This window comes from Pseudophryne corroboree, chromosome 3 (assembly GCF_028390025.1).
Source record: "Pseudophryne corroboree isolate aPseCor3 chromosome 3, aPseCor3.hap2, whole genome shotgun sequence".
NCBI lineage: Eukaryota > Metazoa > Chordata > Amphibia > Anura > Myobatrachidae > Pseudophryne > Pseudophryne corroboree.
Window position 1 is genome coordinate 412,216,920 of NC_086446.1, and position 20,565 is coordinate 412,237,484.

Below are 20,565 nucleotides of genomic sequence, written 5' to 3' on the forward strand. Positions count from 1 at the left end.
ACCCCCCCACATACACGGGCAAATAAAACAGACATATATTGGCACCCAAAGGAAAAATCCCACACATTGGCCCCCACAGTAATTAAACAAATGCACTGGCCCCCTTAGTAATTCAACACATTGCCCCCCATAGTAATGCAACCACACACTGTTCCCCATTGAAATGCCACCACACATTGCCCCCCATAGTAATGCCACCATACATTTCCCCCATAGTAATGCCACCACACATTTCCCCCCTATAGTAATGCCACCACACATTTCCCCCCATAGTAATGCCACCACACAGTCCCCCATAGTAATGCCACTACACAGTCCCCCACAGTAATGCCACCACACAGTCCCCCATAAGAATGCCACACTAACCTGTGACTGTAAAAATCTTTCACCCTGGGAGCAGTGAGGAGTGCTGAGAATGAATGGAGGCAGCACGGACAGCAGCGGGTGGGCGAGCACTCCGGGCGGGCAAGGCGATGTGGTGTTTGCATGACCTATGAGTCACGCTGCATCTGCATAGGTCACGGGCTGGGCCGCAGAAGTGCCCAGTGCTGACTGAACTTGTTAGTGAGGACTGCGGCAGCTAGGTAGCGGGCATCTCTGGCAGCTGTGTGGCACACTTCAGAACCGCTGGCGGCACACTAGTGTGCTGCGGCACAGCGGTTGGGTATCACTGGTCTACAGTGACATCCTCAATCTCAATGTCAGCAACTGGACTGGCGGTGCTCTTCCCAGCACTTGCAGGGGGTGTGCAAATGGTGGTAGGATCCTCCTCTTTCCATACAGTCTTGGGAAGGTCAGGCCTAGACATCGCAACCGCAGACACACTTGGACTCTCCTTGGGATTTGTGATATCTCTGAACGCACAGTTGGTTTTCCTGTGCTTTAGTAAGCTTAATTTTTTTATTTTTTGAGAGGGAGGAGGGCTTCCTTCTTCATGAGAAGCTGAGCTACCAGTCATGAACATAGGCCAAGACTTTAGCCTTTAATTGCTACTTCGTGTCGTGAATGGCATATTGGCAATTTTACGTTTCTCGTCAAAAAATTTTTTTCTGATTATTAATTTTTGCTTCTTGGATTTTACATGCCCCCTGTGACATTGGGCATTGGCCTTAGCAGATGACGTTGATGGAATTGCATCGTCAATGTCATGACTGGTGGCAGCAGCAGTTTCAGCACTAGTACTAGGAACTGGTTCCTGATCTTACACTATTTTTTCCTCCAAATTTTGTTCTCCATTTCACAGGACAGCACCCCTTTATTATTATAGCACACAGAACAGTGCCCCTTTATTTTCACAGCACCCCTGTATTCTTACAGCATATGGGACCGGTGTGCTTTTATTTGAACAACTGCACCCCTGAATTTTTACAGCATACAGGGCCAGTGTAATATCATTTTAACAGCAGCACCCCTATATTTTTACAGCATACAGAACCATTGTGCATTTATTTGAACAACTGCACCCATTAATTTCTACAGCATACAGAACCAGTGTGCTTTTCTTTGAACAACTGCACCCCTGAATTTTTACAGCATACAGGGCCAGTGTAATATTATTTTAAAAGCAGCACTCCTATATTTTTACAGCATATAGGACCAGTGTACTTTTATTTGAACAACAGAAGCACCCCTGAATTTTTACAGCGTACAAGACTGGGTCAGCACCCCTGTATTTTCACAATATACAGGACCAGTGTGCTTTTATTTTAACACTGCACCCCTGAATTTTTACAGCATACAGGAGGACAGAGCCCCTGCCCCCTGTACAACACAGTGACAGCCAGGACAGCAACACCCATGTACAGCTGCAGCACCCCTAGCAGCACATGAAACACCAGTGACAGCCAGGACAGCACATGTACACCACAGTGACAGGAGCAGAACCCCTACAGAGCACACACTGACCACACCCGATGAAACCACCCACAGAGAGACAAAGGTGTGTCTCCCTCTCTAAGTCCGGAGTGAAAATGGTGGCGACTCGCGGCTGTTTATATGGCATCCAAAACACGTGAGTATCCGACAGCGGGATGATGACGTTTTGCCCCGTTCTGGTTTCAGAGTCTGGCGGAAAGTCCCGGGCCTGGTTTGGATACTGGCTCGGAGCGTGAAGTTTGTGGGGGGGGGGGGGGGGGGTTCGGTCCCCCCCCCCACAAGGAACCGAACCCGCTCATCTCTATAAAATAGTAAAACATATGCTTTTATATGCCCAATAAAAGAACATGCTTTCCTTTTCATCAGAATAGGTAATGGCCTGATTCAGATGTGGTTTTTCTTGCTGCTGCTGTTGCTATATTATGCCATACACAATTGCAATTATATGCTAATATGGGCGGACGCTAACCTGGGCATAGGGACACCCGCTGTTGTCGCATCATTTCCATCCAACAGCACATAATTGTGGATAAATCGGACTATGTTTCAGAGGGGCAGATGTATTAAGTCTAGAGAAGTGATAAAGGAGTGATAAATGGAAGGTGATAATGCTCCAGTCAATCAGCTCCTAACTGTCATTTTTCAAACCCGTAATGATTGGCTGGAGCATTATCATCTTTCACTTATCATTTCTTTATCACTTCTCCAGGCTTAATACATCTGCCCCTCTGTCTGAGTGCTTCTGAATATGCACAGGCTGAGCTGCTCTCCTGGCCAGGGCTAGTGTAAGGTTTCTAAACACCCTAGGTAAAACTTCAGCATAATGCCCCCCATGCCCCAAACCACACACCATTACCCACTTTAGAGCGCCTCAGGTGAAAGTGTATAGGTAGCATCTAAGAAGTTCAATAGCCGCCATCTGCATTACGTTCAACAAGGATGTATCTTTCAGCGTTATCTTTAATTTTATGACATGCAGATTCAGGGTTGCCCCTACCCCCAGATCCTGGCGCCCTAGGCAGTTGCCTAAAGCTGCCTAATGTTAGAGCCGGCTCTGCTCCCGGGAAGTAGAGGGCTCTCTAGTAGCAAGTAAAATTGCAAATGCTAATGTGTGCACGCCCAGAAAATGCCGTCTGAACGGCCATGACATGTCTACGTTACCTGACCACTCCCCGTTACCACCCCCATACGCGGTCTTCTTGTCACTCACTTTGTGACTAACTCCTCAGTATGACTGCTATAGCAATTCATTCGCTGCATGTGCGCACTGTGGCTCAGACGCATGCGAATAAGAAAACATCATCCGATTTGTTTATAATAGCAGCATTGCGACCACATGTGAATGAGGCCCAATGTGCTTAAACTTACTTAAAATAATGTTCAGAAAAAAAGACGTCATAGAAATATTTGCCCTATTAATAGCACTTCAATTAATAAAATCTAGGAGGATCTCATCTCTACTGATTGACATCATTTAGTTGCCTTTGGTATATAGGCCCTCATTCCGAGTTGTTCGCTCGGTATTTTTCATCGCATCGCAGTGAAAATCCGCTTAGTACGCATGCGCAATGTTCGCACTGCGACTGCGCCAAGTAACTTTACTATGAAGAAAGTAATTTTACTCACGGCTTTTTCTTCGCTCCGGCGATCGTAATGTGATTGACAGGAAATGGGTGTTACTGGGCGGAAACACGGCGTTTCAGGGGCGTGTGGCTGAAAACGCTACCGTTTCCGGAAAAAACGCAGGAGTGGCCGGGGAAACGGTGGGAGTGCCTGGGCGAACGCTGGGTGTGTTTGTGACGTCAACCAGGAACGACAAGCACTGAACTGATCGCACAGGCAGAGTAAGTCTGAAGCTACTCTGAAACTGCTAAGTAGTTAGTAATCGCAATATTGCGCATACATCGGTCGCAATTTTAAGAAGCTAAGATTCACTCCCAGTAGGCGGCGGCTTAGCGTGTGTAACTCTGCTAAATTCGCCTTGCGACCGATCAACTCGGAATGAGGGCCATAGTGTATTATTTCATGGTATGCAGTGTATTATTACTATAGTTTTCCTTACAGTGACCCATCAAACAGTCAAATACAAATGTATTGAGTCATAGGAAATGTAGAACACTGTCACCACCTTGTAATTTAGAGATCATATAACTATTTCATCATAAACAGGGTGACACTGACACACAGAACACTATTATAATTTTTCTTAAGTACAGTACGTATCCAAATTTCCCAATAGTCTGTGTGGCTTACTCCCCTATTGTTAACATATGGCAAGCAGAGGTAGATATATTGTTGTAGCTACTAGTCTAGACGCAGCTTATAATTGAAGACATCACGTGCCATGTTACCAGAAGCACAAGCCTTTAATAGTTTGATGTATATATAACAATCTATTTTTCCAATGAATGTACAATACACGTCAGCTTCTGTTATATACCACCCTGTTGCTGTAGAATTATTTATTGTTTCTAAAAATCTAAAATCACACCCACTAAAGTAAAATTATTCCATACAGTGAGGCTATACGGAAAACATTAGAAATGGAAAAAGTATGCAGAACCAGTTACAGAAGTGTATCACGGATAGACTTAGCTGATTTATTGCACTGACATCCAGTAATTCTTCATTTTATTATTAAAACATATACATTCTACATTATAAAAAACAAGGCATACTCAACTTTATACAGCAGTGCAGTAAACTGTGCATCGACATAACAAACATGACAATTATCCATATGGTCCGATACTCCTCTTTTCGTTTCAGCCAAAAGAAGAGAGGTATAGTGCCAAAAGTCCTTCCGTGAACCTGAATACAATAAGCTGGTACTCAGGTACAAATAACTGTGTCCAATTTCAAAGTCTCCTATAGATAAGAGACCATTTTCACAGGAAAAAAAAATCTCACCCGGTACCACAATGTATAAAATCAAACACACAAACTTTCCACAAATTGTGTCCTGAAAGAATATCCACACAGTGATACAACTGGATTATCAAAGTAGTCTTTCATTTTGTATTTAATGGTTGCGCTTGTTAACCATTTTAGAACATCCAGTTTGTTTAATGTAAATGCTATTTCTTTAATATCTGTAGTAACTAATATATGCCCAATACATGTTTGTGCAACTCTATAGCCTATCTGTTACATCATTACCAAGCTGTCTCTAGCCTGGTTGTATCACCTAGTAATGGGATCATGCAAATATATATGTAGAATCAGAAAAACAAAATGGAATTTATGAGAAACAGTGGGCCAGGCTCTTCAACCAAACTAAACACTATTACTTCATTGGTGGCATTAATTTGACTTCTAAACTAAATATCTTCAAGGTCCCATGTTATATTGGAATGTAAATGTTTATTTGGCACTTATATATTTAATGAAAGCAGTATGTTAAAGAGAAACGTTAATGTGCTTTTTTTTTAAGCCTTTAAGTGTTTCCTCCAATATAGGTTACATTATCGGTTCAAAAAAAATTGTTCTATAAAGATTTCTCTCCAGAATAAACTTTGACTAAAGGAACATGGTAGAAAATGTAAATAAACGTGACGTGAGACAGTCCATTAAACATGTGACACCATATTCACAATTAACAGATTATTATGACCAATGATGATAACTACAGTGAGACAGAGCCAATGCCTTAACCTCAGAATCTCCACTGCAGAACTGTTGTGGAACTAGGAAGGGCTGTTAACGTTAACCGGTCCTTTCAAAAACTGTTCAGTGGAATCGGCAGACGCAAAAATGGGCAATCTTTATGTACTGCACCTTGTACACAAATCTGCCTTTCTTGCATTTGGATGTTTTGTGCATAACTGGGACTAATTTGTAGAATGGTTCACTGACCATAGAGCTCTCTTTGGAGGTAACACAGCCTCTGCACAGACAGTAGGCTTCAGGTATCTTCTGGGGGTATCTGTTCACATCTTCATTGATTCTAAAAATACAAATAAGACATTTTGAGTTAGCAGGTCAGTCATATACAAATGGGTTGTACATGTTCTAGTATGTTTGTGAAGGAGTGTTCATAGGGGAGGATCTATTTATCAACCCTTTGCCGCTTCTGTGTTTCAAGGAATTAAGCTCATTAAATAATAACAGATTTCTTAAACTGCCAACAAAAAGAAATCATGTCTGTCAATTTAGTAATAACCCTGACAGTGTATGTGCAGTATACAAAACGGTCCTGTAGGAAAGTCCAGGAAATACTGAGAGCCTCAGTTTGCACGTGTTTAAGCGTTCATTGATTTTGCTTTAGCTCATTGGCTGGATCTGGGCAGTTTTGCTTAGCACATTTCTGGCATACTGAGTTGCAATAAGGCTGATGATGTAATCTGATCAACTTTAGTTAGCACTTTAATTATGGAGCACTCTTGCAGGAGCTCACATTGTAAAGGGCCCCATACACTACAACGATATGTCTGAGGCTGAAGTTGGAGGCAATTTACCTTGAAGCTCCCGGGAGGGGTTCCATACAATTTGGTACATTTTGCATGCAATATATCGTATGCGATCCCAGCCATGCCTGCGGGAACCGACATATCACGAGTGCAGCACTAACGATCTAGGGGAGCCGATCCGACCCTCACGGGAACGCGCACTGTATCGGATCGGAAACACATCCAAAATGCTCGATTTCACCCGATATATCAGCCCTAATGCCCGAAATTGGATGAAATCGGGCATTATCGTTCTAGGGCCCTTTAGGAAACAGAGATATATTCTAGCCATGTGTTTAGACCAGGGATGGGGAAACTTCGGCCCTCCATCTGTTGTTGAACTACACATCCCAGCATGCCCTGCAACAGTTTTAGCATGGCCAAAAAGCAAAACTGTAGCAAGGCATGCTGGTATGTGTAGTTCAACAACAGCTGGAGGGCTGAAGGTTCCCCATCCCTGATGAAGACCATGTGAGAAGGTGGCCTGTTCTTCTTATCTGTCAAGTCCTTTCCTCATCCACTTCCTCGTATATCTGGCAACAGTTTCTGTACAGCCAAACCACCCAGATATCTCTCTCTGGTCTTAAACCTTTTAACATTACAGTATTGCTGCAATACATTCCATGTACGTTTTCATATTACAAGCTCACGGCACTCTCCCATGTAGATATGTGGCAAGAGGGAGAGTACAGAAAATTATTCTGAATCATTCTTAACCTTTTCACTCTCATATTTGTTTCACTTTAAACAATGCACTTATCATGATTCTGTTACAGTCTTATTCCAGCTGTGTACCCAGCCAACAGGCAGACCTATCATATCCGCAGTATACATCAGTACGATGTAATGAAGGACAGAATGATCACTGTTCGGTCCTTCACTACACTGCACTGGGTCGCATGTGATATGTTCCGAATGGGCGAGCAGCGTGGCTGACTGGAAGACATCTCAGAGGATCATAGATCAGGCGTATACACTGAGCGGTACGAATGATATGTCGTTCCGATTTGGGCAAAAACGACGTATTGGTCCGGGATTGTTCTAGTGTGTACTCAGCGTTACTCTGACCTATACTCATTGTAACCACTTCAGTCACAAACTTTGAAATTGTTTCAACGGGGTTGGGCATGCGTGAACGGCGGTCAACATACATCCGATGATATCCCGGCAGCGGAATGCTGGCGCGGGGGGACAAGCCCCTTGTGGTCGCCCTAGGTTCTATTCCCACTCTATGGGTGTCGTGGGAATAGTCCCTGCTAGTCGGCATGCCGACTGTCAGGATTCTCAGGCGGCGGGATGTAGGGGGTCTCCTCACCTCCAGTCACATAACTACATCCCCTTTCATCCGAGTGGTCTTCAGTTTGCCGGCTGTCGGGATCCCGGCGCACAGTATACCAGCGCCGGAATCCCAACAGCCGGCAGACTGACACCTTTTCTCCCTCTTGGGGGTCCACGACCCCCCTGGAGGGAGAATAGATAGCGTGGAGAGCGTAGTGTGCCACTGTGCCCGCAGCATGGCGAGCGCAGCGAGCCCGCAAGGGGCTCATTCGCACTCACCCAGCCGTCGGTATGCCGGCGGTCGGGATTCCGGTGCCGGTATGCTGGCCAGCGGGAGCCCGGCTGACCGCATACCCTACTACACCCCTTTCAACCAACTGCCAACATGATTCCTTTATAAAGGCATAGTATACAGATACTGAACCTACCACTTACTGAAACACATTTACAACATCAAATTTGGGAATAATGGACTGCCGGGTAATAATGATATAAGTGTTACTTCTAAAAGGAACATAACAATAACATATAATACCACACAGTTTTTAATCTGTTATATAAATAATATTGTAAATGAATTCATAATATAGGCAAGACTGGGTTTCATTACTATTAATCACATTATGCTACACTCCATGTTAATAATAACTTCTGTGACTTGTGGCCTACTGGTGTATAGTCCAGAGCCGGCCCTAACCAATATGATGCCCTAGGCAAGATTTTGGCTGGTGCCCCCTAGCACCGCCGCTAGTTATGCAGGAGATGCCTGGCATGAGTCAGCTGGCAGCTCTGCTAATGTCGGGCGCCTTTTCTTTATGAAAAAATGCATCTTATCTGCATTACTTTGTGACTAGGATGCACATGCAGCTTCTGCTGATTAAAATTATATGCAGCATGCCTATATTCTGTGTGTGACTGCGGCTATATCTGCATATGAAATGCTACATTACAGTGATTTCCAGGACTACACTGCAACGTAGCATTTTGTATGCAGATTCAGCCGCAGTCACACACAGAATATAGGCATGCCGCATATCATTTTAATTAGCAGAAGCTGCTGGTGCCCCTAAGCATACCAAATGCCCTAGGCAATTGCCTAGTTTGCCTATGCCTAAGGCCAGCTCTGGTATAGTCTATGGTCATACAAATATTATGAACAGAAGTCATTCCTTGGTAATGTATTTCAGTCGTTTACAAGCGTTATGCCAATTTGGTAATAAAAATAAATAACATAGTTCACTTGTAGAAGTGATGGTTCTTATTTCTTTTACTTAGGGTGACTGATTAATCTGACATGTCATCTTGTTATTTCTAAGAAAATGATGCAGATAAATAGAATCTCATCAATACCTATGGTTTCCTGGACATTTTTACTACAAAACTGAAGTAAGAAATATTGCTGAATAAAGGGGCACAGTATTCGCCTTTCGGATTACCTAAAGGAGAAACCCGGGCTGCGTTATGTTTTCAGTGTTCCCAATAAGAACCCTTGCTTACACTTATCCTCAAGTTACGGTAAATAGCCCCATTTGGTGCACCACATACATTGTGACAAAGCTGTGCCATGCATCTGCCACACACTTTTTCCCAACATATGCATGACTAATGCCAAAAAATGACAATACACAAGTACTCTGGACAAGGGCACTTGCACTGCATTCAGCTGCTGTGTGCAGCTCAGACTGTAGCCTGGGTAAAAGGGAAAAACACAGAGGCTGATACTTGTGAGCTGCGCCATGCGTCACGCCACGCATTGTTATACTTAATCTGCGACTTAATTACTAATAGCGTTATTATGTAGTAAGTGCCCAGGTCACTGGAAGTCCCTTAATATGCCACTAACATGCAAATAAGGCACTAAGGCAGAGGTGTAACTAGGGTTTTCGGAGCCCAGGGCAAGATGGAAAATGGCGCCCCCCCAAAAAAAAAAACCACCAAAAGAAGCATGTGCGCGAAAAAATGGGCATGGCCACACACCAGAAGGGGTGTGGCCACGCTCCAGAAGGGGTGTGGCCACTGAAAATGGCCCACAGTGCCAGTTACATTGCCCCACAGTGCCAGATACAATGTCCCACAGTGCCGAATACATGCCCCACAGTGCCAGTTACATTGCCCCACAGTGCCAGATACATTGCCCCACAGTGCCAGTTACATTGCCCCACTGCAGGGCTGTTTCTAGACAATTTGGCTCCCAGTGCGAGATCTAAAAATGCGCCCCCCCATGACATAAAAATTTCCCCCCCACACATGCACCTAGATAAAAAAAAAACACTTGCGCGCGCACGCGGCAAGGGGGCGTGGCCTCATCTAAATGGGTGTGGCCTCGTCTGAAAAGACTACCTCACAATCCAGTTTTTGACCCTGCTCCAACAGATCACGACCGCCACAGGAAAAAAAAATTCTACCATATTAAGCCCCACACAGTAATGTCCCCTGCACCATATTATGCCACACACTGCCCTTGATACATTAAATCCCCACACTATGGCAGGCAAGAGTCCCCATTTCACACATTACGGCAGGTGTCCCCATTTTAAACATTGAGAGAGAGAGAGAGAGAGAGAGAGAGAATACTTACAGAGGCGATTACCGCTCTTAGGCCCGCCTCACCAGTCGCTCCTCGCGCCGGCCTTTCCCTCTTCCTAACTTGAATCCCCCTCTGTACTCTGCTCGAGGGGGGGGGGGGAGTTTTGCTGAGTGACGGGGTTGCGTCGCGACGTAACGATGCAACCGCGTCATTCCATGAAACTCCACCCCCTGAGCGGGTAACTAGGGGAGAAATAGGAGGGGGGAGCAGGGAGCCAGTTAGTGCCGCGGCGGGCGCCCAGTGCGGTTGCACTGCTCGCCTGCCCCAAGAAACGGCCCTGCCCCACTGTGCCAGATACATGCCCCCCTGTGCCAGATACATGCCCCACTGTGCCAGATACATGCCCCACTGTGCCAGATACATGCCCCACTGTGCCAGTTACATGCCCCACCAGGGCCGAAACTAGGGGGGCGCTAGGGGGGCATGTGACCCAGGCGCAGGATTTAGAGGGGCGCTGAGAGAGACCCGGCGGCAGTGCCGTTTCTACTCCTTATCGCCTCTTCCGAGCTCTCCTGCTCGGGGGGCGGAGTTCCGCGGAATGACGCGTTGCGTCGTGACGTCACGACGCAAACGCGTCATTCCGCGAAGCCCCGCCCCCCGAGCAGGAGCGCTCTGGGAGAGGCGATAAGCATGAAGGAGGAGGCGGCCGGCGCGAGGGACGTGAGGCGGCGGGACCGAAGAGCGGGAAGACGTAAGTACTCTCTCTCTCCCCCCCTCCTTCCCCCCAACTTGAAACCTGCCTGCCGCTGCCGCACTGTGTAAAATGGGGACACCTGCCTATGGGGATACCTGCCTGCCGCACTGTGTAAAATGGGGGCACCTGCCTGCGTACTGTGTATTATGGGGGCACCTGCCTGCGTACTGTGTAATATGGGGGCACCTGCCTGCGTACTGTGTAATATGGGGGCACCTGCCTGCGTACTGTGTAATATGGGGGCATCTGCCTGCGTACTGTGTAATATGGGGGCACCTGCCTGCGTACTGTGTAATATGGGGGCATCTGCCTGCGTACTGTGTAATATGGGGGCACCTGCCTGCGTACTGTGTATTATGGGGGCATCTGCCTGCGTACTGTGTAATATGGGGGCATCTGCCTGCGTACTGTGTAATATGAGGGCACCTGCGTACTGTGTAATATGGGGGCACCTGCCTGCGTACTGTGTAATATGGGGGCATCTGCCTGCGTACTGTGTAATATGGGGGCACCTGCCTGCGTTCTGTGTAATATGGGGGCACCTGCCTGCATACTGTGTAATATGGGGGCATCTGCCTGCGTACTGTGTAATATCTGGGCATCTGCCTGCGTACTGTGTAATATGGGGGCATCTGCCTGCGTACTGTGTAATATGGGGGCATCTGCCTGCGTACTGTGTAAAATGGGGATATATGCCTGCCGCGCTGTGTAAAATGGGAATATCTGCCTGCCGCACTGTGTAAAATGGGGATACCTGCCTGCAGTGTTATTGTTGGTAATGTATATGTAGTGTAGTGTAGTGTAGTGTAATGAAGTAATATATAGTACAGCATATAGGGTATGTAGTACAGTGTATAGGAGCATGTAATGTAGTGCAGCATATAGGGGATGGTGTAGTAGTGTAGTGCAGCATATAGGGGATAGTGTAGTAATGTAGTGCAGCATATAGGGGCATGTACGTAGTGTAGTGTATAGGAGCATGTAATGTAGTGCAGTGTATAGGGGATAGTGTAGTAATGTAGTGCAGCATATAGGGGCATGTACGTAGTGTAGTGCAATATAAAGGGCACTTAGTGTAATCATGTAGTGCAGTAATGTGGTGCAATGTGTGGGGACACACAGGGGCTATGTGACAGATGCTTAGGACATTTGGGGCACATGAGGCGCAATTTTGTTCAATGGTATCCCCTTTCTAAATATTTGATAACATGGTATTTTTTTGTGTAATGCGGGGGGGGGGGGGGCGCCAAAGTGCTTCCTTGCCCCGGGTGCTGACAAGTCTAGTTTCGGCCCTGGCCCCACTGTGCCAGATACATGCCCCACTGCGCCAGATACATGCCCCACTGCGCCTGATACATGCCCCACTGTGCCAGTTACATGACCCACTGTGCTCTCTCTCCCTCCCCCCTCCCCCCCGGTCACTCACCGTTTGTGGCTCCGGCTCGCCTCTGATATGTGACTGGGGAGGAGAGCGCAGCGCCTCTCTTTCCCCTCACCGCTCCAGGTCTCCCGCGGCTGTGGCTAGCGAACCGGCGCCACAATCAGAGCTCGCGGACCGGCAGCCAATCAGGAGCCGGTCCGCAAGCTCTGATTGGCTAACGCCGCCGGAGACCGGACACACGCAGCGCTGCTGGCAGTGCTGCTAGTGCTGGCAGCGGCGGTGAGGGGAGGGAGAGACGCTACGCTCTCCTCCCCTCACATTTCGGCATGACGGGGGCGAGTGGGGCATGATGCCCTGGCCGCCAGCAGCGCCCCCCTCTCCTGGGCCTGCCAAGGCGCCCAGGGCACGTGCCCCACTCGCCCTACCCTAGTTACGCCTCTGCACTAAGGGATCTATTTACTAAGCCTTGGATGGAGATAAAATCAATGGAGATAAAGTACCAGCCAACCAGATCCTAACTGTCATTTTTCAAACCCAGCCTGTGACATGTCAGTTAGGAGCAGATTGACTGGTACTTTATCTCTGTGGACTTTATCTCCATCCTCAGTCCAGGAAAAGGTACGAAAGTCCAGGAATGACTAAAGGTGGGTACACACTGGAAAGATATATCTGCAGATCAATTGATCGGCAGATATATCTATGGAAGGATCGGGCAGTGTGTTGAGCATACACTCTGCCCGATCCGTCGGGGACTGATGTCATGAACTGGTTGGGCGTATACACACGCCCGCCCAGTTCAGCTGTCAATCACCGCCGGCCGCCGCAGCATGTACCGCCGTAGACACACAGCGACGCACCAATATATCGGTAGAATCCAGTGGCAGGGATATTTTGGCTTTAGACATTGGGTAAGGGGGTACAGCATATTTAGTTATTTATTTAAATACTATTCTGGTTGGAATTTTTCTTTTAAAATTGTATCTCTTCTATTGTTACCCAAATGTAACCTTTTTTGCCATATTACTAGATCTGTTCTTCTATCTCCACCCTATACCACTTTATTTGTCTGTTTATTGCTATTTGCTGGGATAATCTCAGTGTATTTTTGACATGTATACACTATAATAATATGTTAAGCTTTTTTTTATTTTTATAAATATGCAAAACAGACATTGGGGTTGATTCAGAGATGAAAGTTATGTCAACTTTGTATGCAGTACAGTGATTTTTTTGCCAATGTGCATGCATCTAAGTCGCAGTGTGCATATGTATAAGTCGCAGTGCCCATGTGTAAAAGTCGCAGTGCGCATGTGCCGTGATAGGGCCTAATTCAGACCCGATCGCTGCAGCGGCAGCGATCGTAGTCTGATGCCCTTTGGGGTGTGTGCTTGTGCAGCGGGCGCACTGCACGTGTGCACCCAGTGAGGCCCAGTGAGATACGAAAGCATCTCACTCCTGTGATTGCCTCTGCCTGATTGACAGGGAGAGGCAGTCGCGGGGAAGGAGGGGGCGTGTCAATGGCATTAGAACGCCATTGGTGAAGCACGGTCCAGACAATGCAGGCATGTCCACACTGTTGTGACATCACACGTAGCCTCTGCGACCCAGAACGCGGCGGGTAGCCGCCTGCCAGTGCAGCTAGGCTGCGCAGGTAGGGAACTACTTGGTGGGTGCGAAAGCATCACCGTCGTGCAATGCTTTCGCACCTGTGCCGGGGGCTGGGCAGGGCCTGACATGACATGCAGGGCGGACTAGCCCTGTGCTGGGCGTCCCCCCACATGTCAGAGAAACTAATTATAGATGTACAAAATTTAGCACATCTACGATCAGGTCTGAATCACCCCCTTGTGGAGGTCGCAGTGTGCATGTGTATAAGTTGCAGAGTGCATGGTAATAAGTTGCAGGGCGTGTGTATATAAGTTGCAGGGCACATGTGTATAAGACGCAGGGCGCATGTGTATAAGTCGCAGTGCGCATGTCCCGTACAGGCTTGTGATGGAGGTCACAGGGAGCACGTGTATAAGACGCAGGGAGCATGTGTATAAGATGCAGGGAGCACGTGTATAAGACGCAGGGAGCACGTGTATAAGACGCAGGGAGCACGTCCCTAAATTTAGCACATCTACGATCAGTTTCTCTGACATGCGGGGAGACACCCAGCACAGGGCTGGCTAGTCCGCCCCGCATTTCCGGCCCTACCCCCCTCCCCCCATCCCGCAAGGGTGCAAAAGCATTGCACAGTGTGATGTCACTCACGCAGCCGCCGCGGCCTACCCCCGCAATGGTCAGGACACGCATCGGTTGTCCAGACTGTGCCACACCAACGGCATTCTAACACCGTTGGCATGCCCCTTCCCGTCACCCACGAGGCGATTGCAGCCCAGAGATGCTATTAGCATTCTATCAGAATGTGGTATGGCTGAGGTGTTATGGAAGACCAGGATGCTTTAACACAGTAATCCCATGGTTATTGAACCAGGTTTTGGTAGAAAAAGGTGCACAAGCAGCAGGGATGACCGCAGCCATTAGAGGATTGTCAGGAAAAGGCCATTCAAAAGTCTGGGGGAGCTTCACAAGGAATGGACTGAGGCTGAAGTCAGTGCATCAAGAGCCACCACAAACACAGACGGATCCTGGACATGAGCTTCAAATGTCGTATTCCTCTTGTCAAGCCGCTCCTGAACAACAAACAACGTGTTACCTGGGCTAAAGAAAAAAAGAACTGGTCTGTTGCTCAGTGGTCCAAAGTCCTCTTTTCTGATGAGAGCAAATTTGCATCTCATTTGGAAACCAAGGTCCCAGAGTATGGAGGAAGAATGGAGAGGCACACAATCCAAGATGCTTGAAGTCCAGTTTGAAGTTTCCATAGTCTGTGTTGATTTGGGGAGCCATGTCATCTGCTGGTGTTTGTCCACTGTGCGTTATTAAGTCCAGAGTCAACGCAGAGCACTTCATGCTTCCTTCAGCAGACAAGCTTTATGGAGATGCTGACTTCTTCCAGCAGGACTTGTCACCTGCCCACACTGCCAAAAGTACCAAAACCTGGTTCAGTGACCGTGGGATTACTGTGCTGGATTGGCCAGCAAACTTGCCTGACCTGAAACCCATAGAGAATCCATTGCCAAGAGAAAGATGAGAGACATGACACCGAACAATGCAGAAGAGCTGAAGGCCGCTATTGAAGCATCCTGGTAACACCTCAGCAGTGCCAAAGGCTGATAGAGTCCATGCCACGCCATATTGAGGCAGTAATTCATGCAAAAGGGGCCCAAACCAAGTACTGAGATATGCATGATTATACGTTTCAGAGGGCTGATATTTCTGTATTTAAAATCTTTCTTTTATTGATTTTATATTAATATTCTAATTTTCTGAGATTTTGTATTTGGGGCTTTCTTAAGCTGTAATGCACAATCATCAAAATTATAACATATAAAGGCTTGAAATATCTAACTTTGCGTGTAATGAGTCTATATAATATATTAGTTTCACCTTTTGAGTTGAATTACTAAAATAAATGAACTTTTGCACGATATTCTAATTTTCTGAGTTTCACCTGTAAGTTGCAGTGCGCATGTGTATAAGTCGCAGTGCGCATGTGTATAAGTCGCCGTGCGCATGTGTATAAGTCGCAGTGCGCATGTATATAAGTCACAGTGCGCATGTATATGTCACAGTGCGCATGTGTATAAGTCGCAGTGCGCATGTGTATAAGTCGCAGTGCGCATGTGTATAAGTCGCCGTGCGCATGTGTATAAGTCGCAGTGCGCATGTATATAAGAAACAGTGCGCATGTATATAAGTCACAGTGCGCATGTCCCGTGACAGACTTGTGATGGCGGTCGCAATGAGGATTTCTTCTCAAAGTGAGTGACAGTCACAGAGCATTTGTGGTATGTTACGGGGGAGTGTTGATTTAAAGGCAGGAGTGTCACAACTGTTTCGGGAGCATGTCACAGCTGATGACTGCAATCCCATATGCAGTAAACATGGCTCCAGCGTCTTCCTTCTGAAGATCACATAGGGTTACTTAACAGGTTAATTATCGACCGCTGTGCTTCCAGGTCTTCATCTTTGTACACAAGTGGCAGATCTCAGGCGCCTTTAGTTGGAATCTCATTATCTCAATATAACTCGTGGCGGATGTGTCACTTGTATATTCTCACACAGACGCTGCTTACAGAATTGCAGCTGCAACGGCATTTGCATCCATCTCTGTGTCAGGCCATATATAATGACTTCTTTTTTGCCCTTGTGTTCGCTTCAAAATTAAGAGGACACAAATCTCAGCATAAGAGTGTTCTCTCACACAAGGAAAATAATGTCATTCTGGGTCTAGGCGAGATAAACCAATATATACCTCATGTAATATTAGGAAAGGTAAAAATTGACAAGCGTAAAGGAGAAAAAAAAAAGCACACATAAACAATTGAATCACCCACATCTAGATATACCTCAAATACTGTACGTGAGTGCTCTGCACATTGCTCTCACCTGAAGGACCATGGAGATATACTCCTGTCTTGCTTCAGCTCTGAGGTGCCGTTGATGCTGGTAGGGCACTTCTTCTTCTTCATGTCAATGATGCTGTCTTGCATGATGTCAAAGGGATAAGCTGGGTAATGGCGCAGAAGTTTCTGCCTTAAATGTTCCTCAGAGGGGTCTTTGCACTTCATTCGGTTCCCTTGACACTGTGTACATGACAAGATCAGAACGAAGGGGAGCAACAGCTTCATCTGCATAAACATCATGAGACAACACATGTCAAGTCATGGAAATTTTACATGGCAAAAGTTCTGCTTGCATCCCACTAAATTGGAGATTACTTATATAAAGAGTTGTTGCATTGAAATATATTTTCTTCTTTTACTTTCAGATATTAAGCGACACTAAATGACAGCAATACTTTACATAATAACTATGAGTGCAAATAATGTTTTGCTCACTACTTTTGTATTAGTACTTGTATCTGGGACAGGTTTCGCGGTTGAACAGCTGCAGGTTATGAGTTAGGCTTGGTCATAGTGCAGAGACAATGATCCCTCCCTTAATACTCTATTGGGCTAATTCTGTTTGCCATAATGTCCAACTTGTCTCCTTAAATACACTTCCCTGCCCATCTGCTTGATTGACTGCATTTTATTGCGCTGCATCTCCCAATGTTTCTGTAATGGCTCCGCCCAGCTGCCCTGAAAATGGAACATACAAGCTTATCTCTGTAGCCAAAAAGAGGTGAGGAATTTGCAGTTAGATATAGCTAAATGGATTACATAAAGGAATGACTTCAGCCAGAGCCGGCCAGAGGCATAGGCAAATTAGGCAATTGCCTAGGGCATTTGATATGCCTAGGGGCATCAGCAGCTTCTGCTGATTAAAATGATATGCAGCATGCCTATATTCTGTGTGTAGCATATCACATGCAGATACAGCCACAGTCTCATACAGTATATAGGCATGCTGCATATCATTTTAATCAGCAGAAGCTGGTTGTGCATCCTAGCCACATAGCAATGCAAATAAGATGCATTTTCATAAAAAAAAAGGTGTCCGGCATTACAGCATTGAGACAAGATTTATGAGGACACATCTGTATCCAAGCAGAGGCAGAGGTCACAGTGTTAGTGGCAGTGTGAGTGCTGTGTGCATGTGAGTGGGTTGGTTGTGCAGTAGTGTTCGGAATATGTGTAAGGAGCATTATGTGTGTGATGTAAAAATGCATTAATAATGTGCAACATATGTGTAAGGGGCACTATGTGTGTCATTATGTGTATAAGGGCATTAATAATATGCGGCATATGTGTAACAGGGTACTACTGTATGTGTGTCATTATGCGTGTAGGGGCACTAATAATGTGCAGCAAATCTGTAGGGGGCACTATGTGTGTCATTATGTGTATAAGGGCATTAATAATGTGTGGCATATGTGTAAGGGACATTATGTGTAAAAGGGCATTAATAAAGGTTGTCATAATGTGTAAGGCACATTATGTTTATAAGGACATTAATAATGTGTCTCATATGTGTAAGGGGCATTACTGTGTGGAATTATGTGTATAAATGCATTACTAATGTGTGGCATTATGTGTATAAGGTGCTCTACTATGTGGCGTTGCGTATAGAAAGGGCACTACTGTGTCGTCTAATATGAATAAGGAGCAATAGGGTGTGTTATAATGTGAATAAGGAGCAATTCAGTGTGATGTAATGTGAATAAGGGGCTCTACTGTGAGGAGTAATGTTTATAAGGTAAAGTGATACTACTGTGGGATGTAATATGAATTATGGACACTATCGCATGATCAAATGTGAATAAAGTTGCAGTACTGTGTGGCATAATTGGAATTGGGGTTACTATTGTGTGGCCATGCCCCTTGTCAGCAAAAAACACACCCCTTTTTGGGCTGTGCGCCAAATGTGCGAACTGTTGGTATTTAAAATATGGGGGGTACAAACACCAAAATAAGGACTTCTATGGGTGAGGGGTGATGGTGCTGGGAAAGAGGTGCAAGGTCAGAGGCGGTACCAGCGGTGGTGCTAGGGGGCACCAGCCAAAATCTTGCCTAGGGCATCATATTGGTTAGGGCCGGCTCTGACTTCAGCAGATAAAAAAGGATAGCAATACAGCATCTGTTTTAGTGTTTTTCATAGAACTACTTGTGCTGAAGCCAGATAGCCTGACCGCTATGGGGGTAGATTTACTAAAGCTAGGTTTAATACAGACAAGTTGTGGAGTTGCTCATAGCAGCCAATCATATTCTAGCTATCATTTTTCTTTTCCTTCAGGTGCTGTGGTACTGTACAATAACACATAGAGGGCTGCTGTCTATATTCTGGGATATCTAGGAACATTGTTGTCAATCAGTTATTTTTGACATCATCCTGCATCTTATTAATCATACATTCTATCTTTGATACTATTCCCTATTAATTCATTTAATCCAATCCCTTTTACATGAGCTACACTAGCGGTAGGCAAACTGTGGCTCTCCAGCTGCTGTGGAACCAGCTTGCCAGAGTCTTGCTGTTAGAGCAGTGGTTCTCACACTCTTGTTCATACAGGTCATATTTTCCAGGTCACCCAGCAGGTGCACAGGTGGAGTCATTACTCACTGACACATTTTAAAAGATTCATAGGTAGAACTAATTATTTCACTTGTGATTCAGTGAGGAGACCTGCAAAATGTGCATTGTGTGGGATCCTGAGGACCGAGTTTGAGAACCTCTGTGATAGAGCTTGCTTAAACTTTTAAAGGGCATGCTGGGATGTGTAGTTCTACAGCAGTTGAAGTGCCATAGGTTGCCGACCCTTGAGCTACTGTACACAGTAACTTTATTCCCGGAAGCCTACAATTATACTTATTAAGTTGTTTAATAAATATCGAAAAGTGATTATCCTTAAATCTTCCTTAATCATAGCAAACATAACAAATTACAAGTTATCACTAGAGATGAGCGGGTTCGGTTTCTCTGAAACCGAACCCGCACGAACTTCATGTTTTTTTTACGGGTCCGAGCAGACTCGGATCCTCCCGCCTTGCTCGGTTAACCCGAGCGCGCCCGAACGTCATCATGACGCTGTCGGATTCTCGCGAGACTCGGATTCTATATAAGGAGCCGCGCGTCGCCGCCATTTTCACACGTGCATTGAGATTGATAGGGAGAGGACGTGGCTGGCGTCCTCTCCATTAGAAATTAGATTAGAAGAGAGAGAGAGATTGTGCAGAGTCAGACAGAGTTTACCACAGTGACCAGTGCAGTTGTTGTTAGTTAACTTTTATTTATTTTAATATAATATATCCGTTCTCTGCTATATCCGTTCTCTGCCTGAAAAAAAACGATACACAGCAGCAGCCAGTCACACAGTGTGACTCAGTCTGTGTGCACTCAGCTCAGCCCAGTGTGCTGCACATCAATGTATAAAAGGCAAAGCTTATAATAATTGTGGGGGAGACTGGGGAGCACTGCAGGTTGTTATAGCAGGAGCCCCCAGGAGTACATAATATTATATTAATTTAAAATTAAACAGTGCACACTTTTGCTGCAGGAGTGCCACTGCCAGTGTGACTAGTGGTGACCAGTGCCTGACCACCAGTATAGTAGTATATTGTTGTATGTATTGTATACTATCTCTTTATCAACCAGTCTATATTAGCAGCAGACACAGTACAGTGCGGTAGTTCACGGCTGTGGCTACCTCTGTGTCGGCAGTCGGAACTCGGCAGGCAGTCCGTCCATCCATAATTGTATTACAATATATACCACCTAACCGTGGTATTTTTTTTTCTTTCTTTATACCGTCGTC

The 20,565-nt window shown here is 45.9% G+C and overlaps 1 protein-coding gene across 2 annotated transcripts in view; it reads right to left on the reverse strand.

Annotated features, from left to right (window-relative positions):
• Window positions 1–4,489: 4,489 nt before the first annotated feature.
• Window positions 4,490–20,565, reverse strand: part of LOC135057843 (interleukin-17D-like) — a 36,551-nt gene continuing 20,475 nt past the window's right edge. For both annotated transcript variants that reach the window (XM_063963582.1, XM_063963581.1), the window contains exons 2-3: window positions 16,758–16,999; window positions 4,490–5,821 (exon numbers count right to left, since the gene is read on the reverse strand). In XM_063963582.1, the coding sequence (XP_063819652.1) occupies window positions 5,605–5,821; window positions 16,758–16,999 (459 nt within the window). In that variant the 3' untranslated portion in view covers window positions 4,490–5,604. The remainder of the gene's footprint in view (window positions 5,822–16,757; window positions 17,000–20,565) is intronic.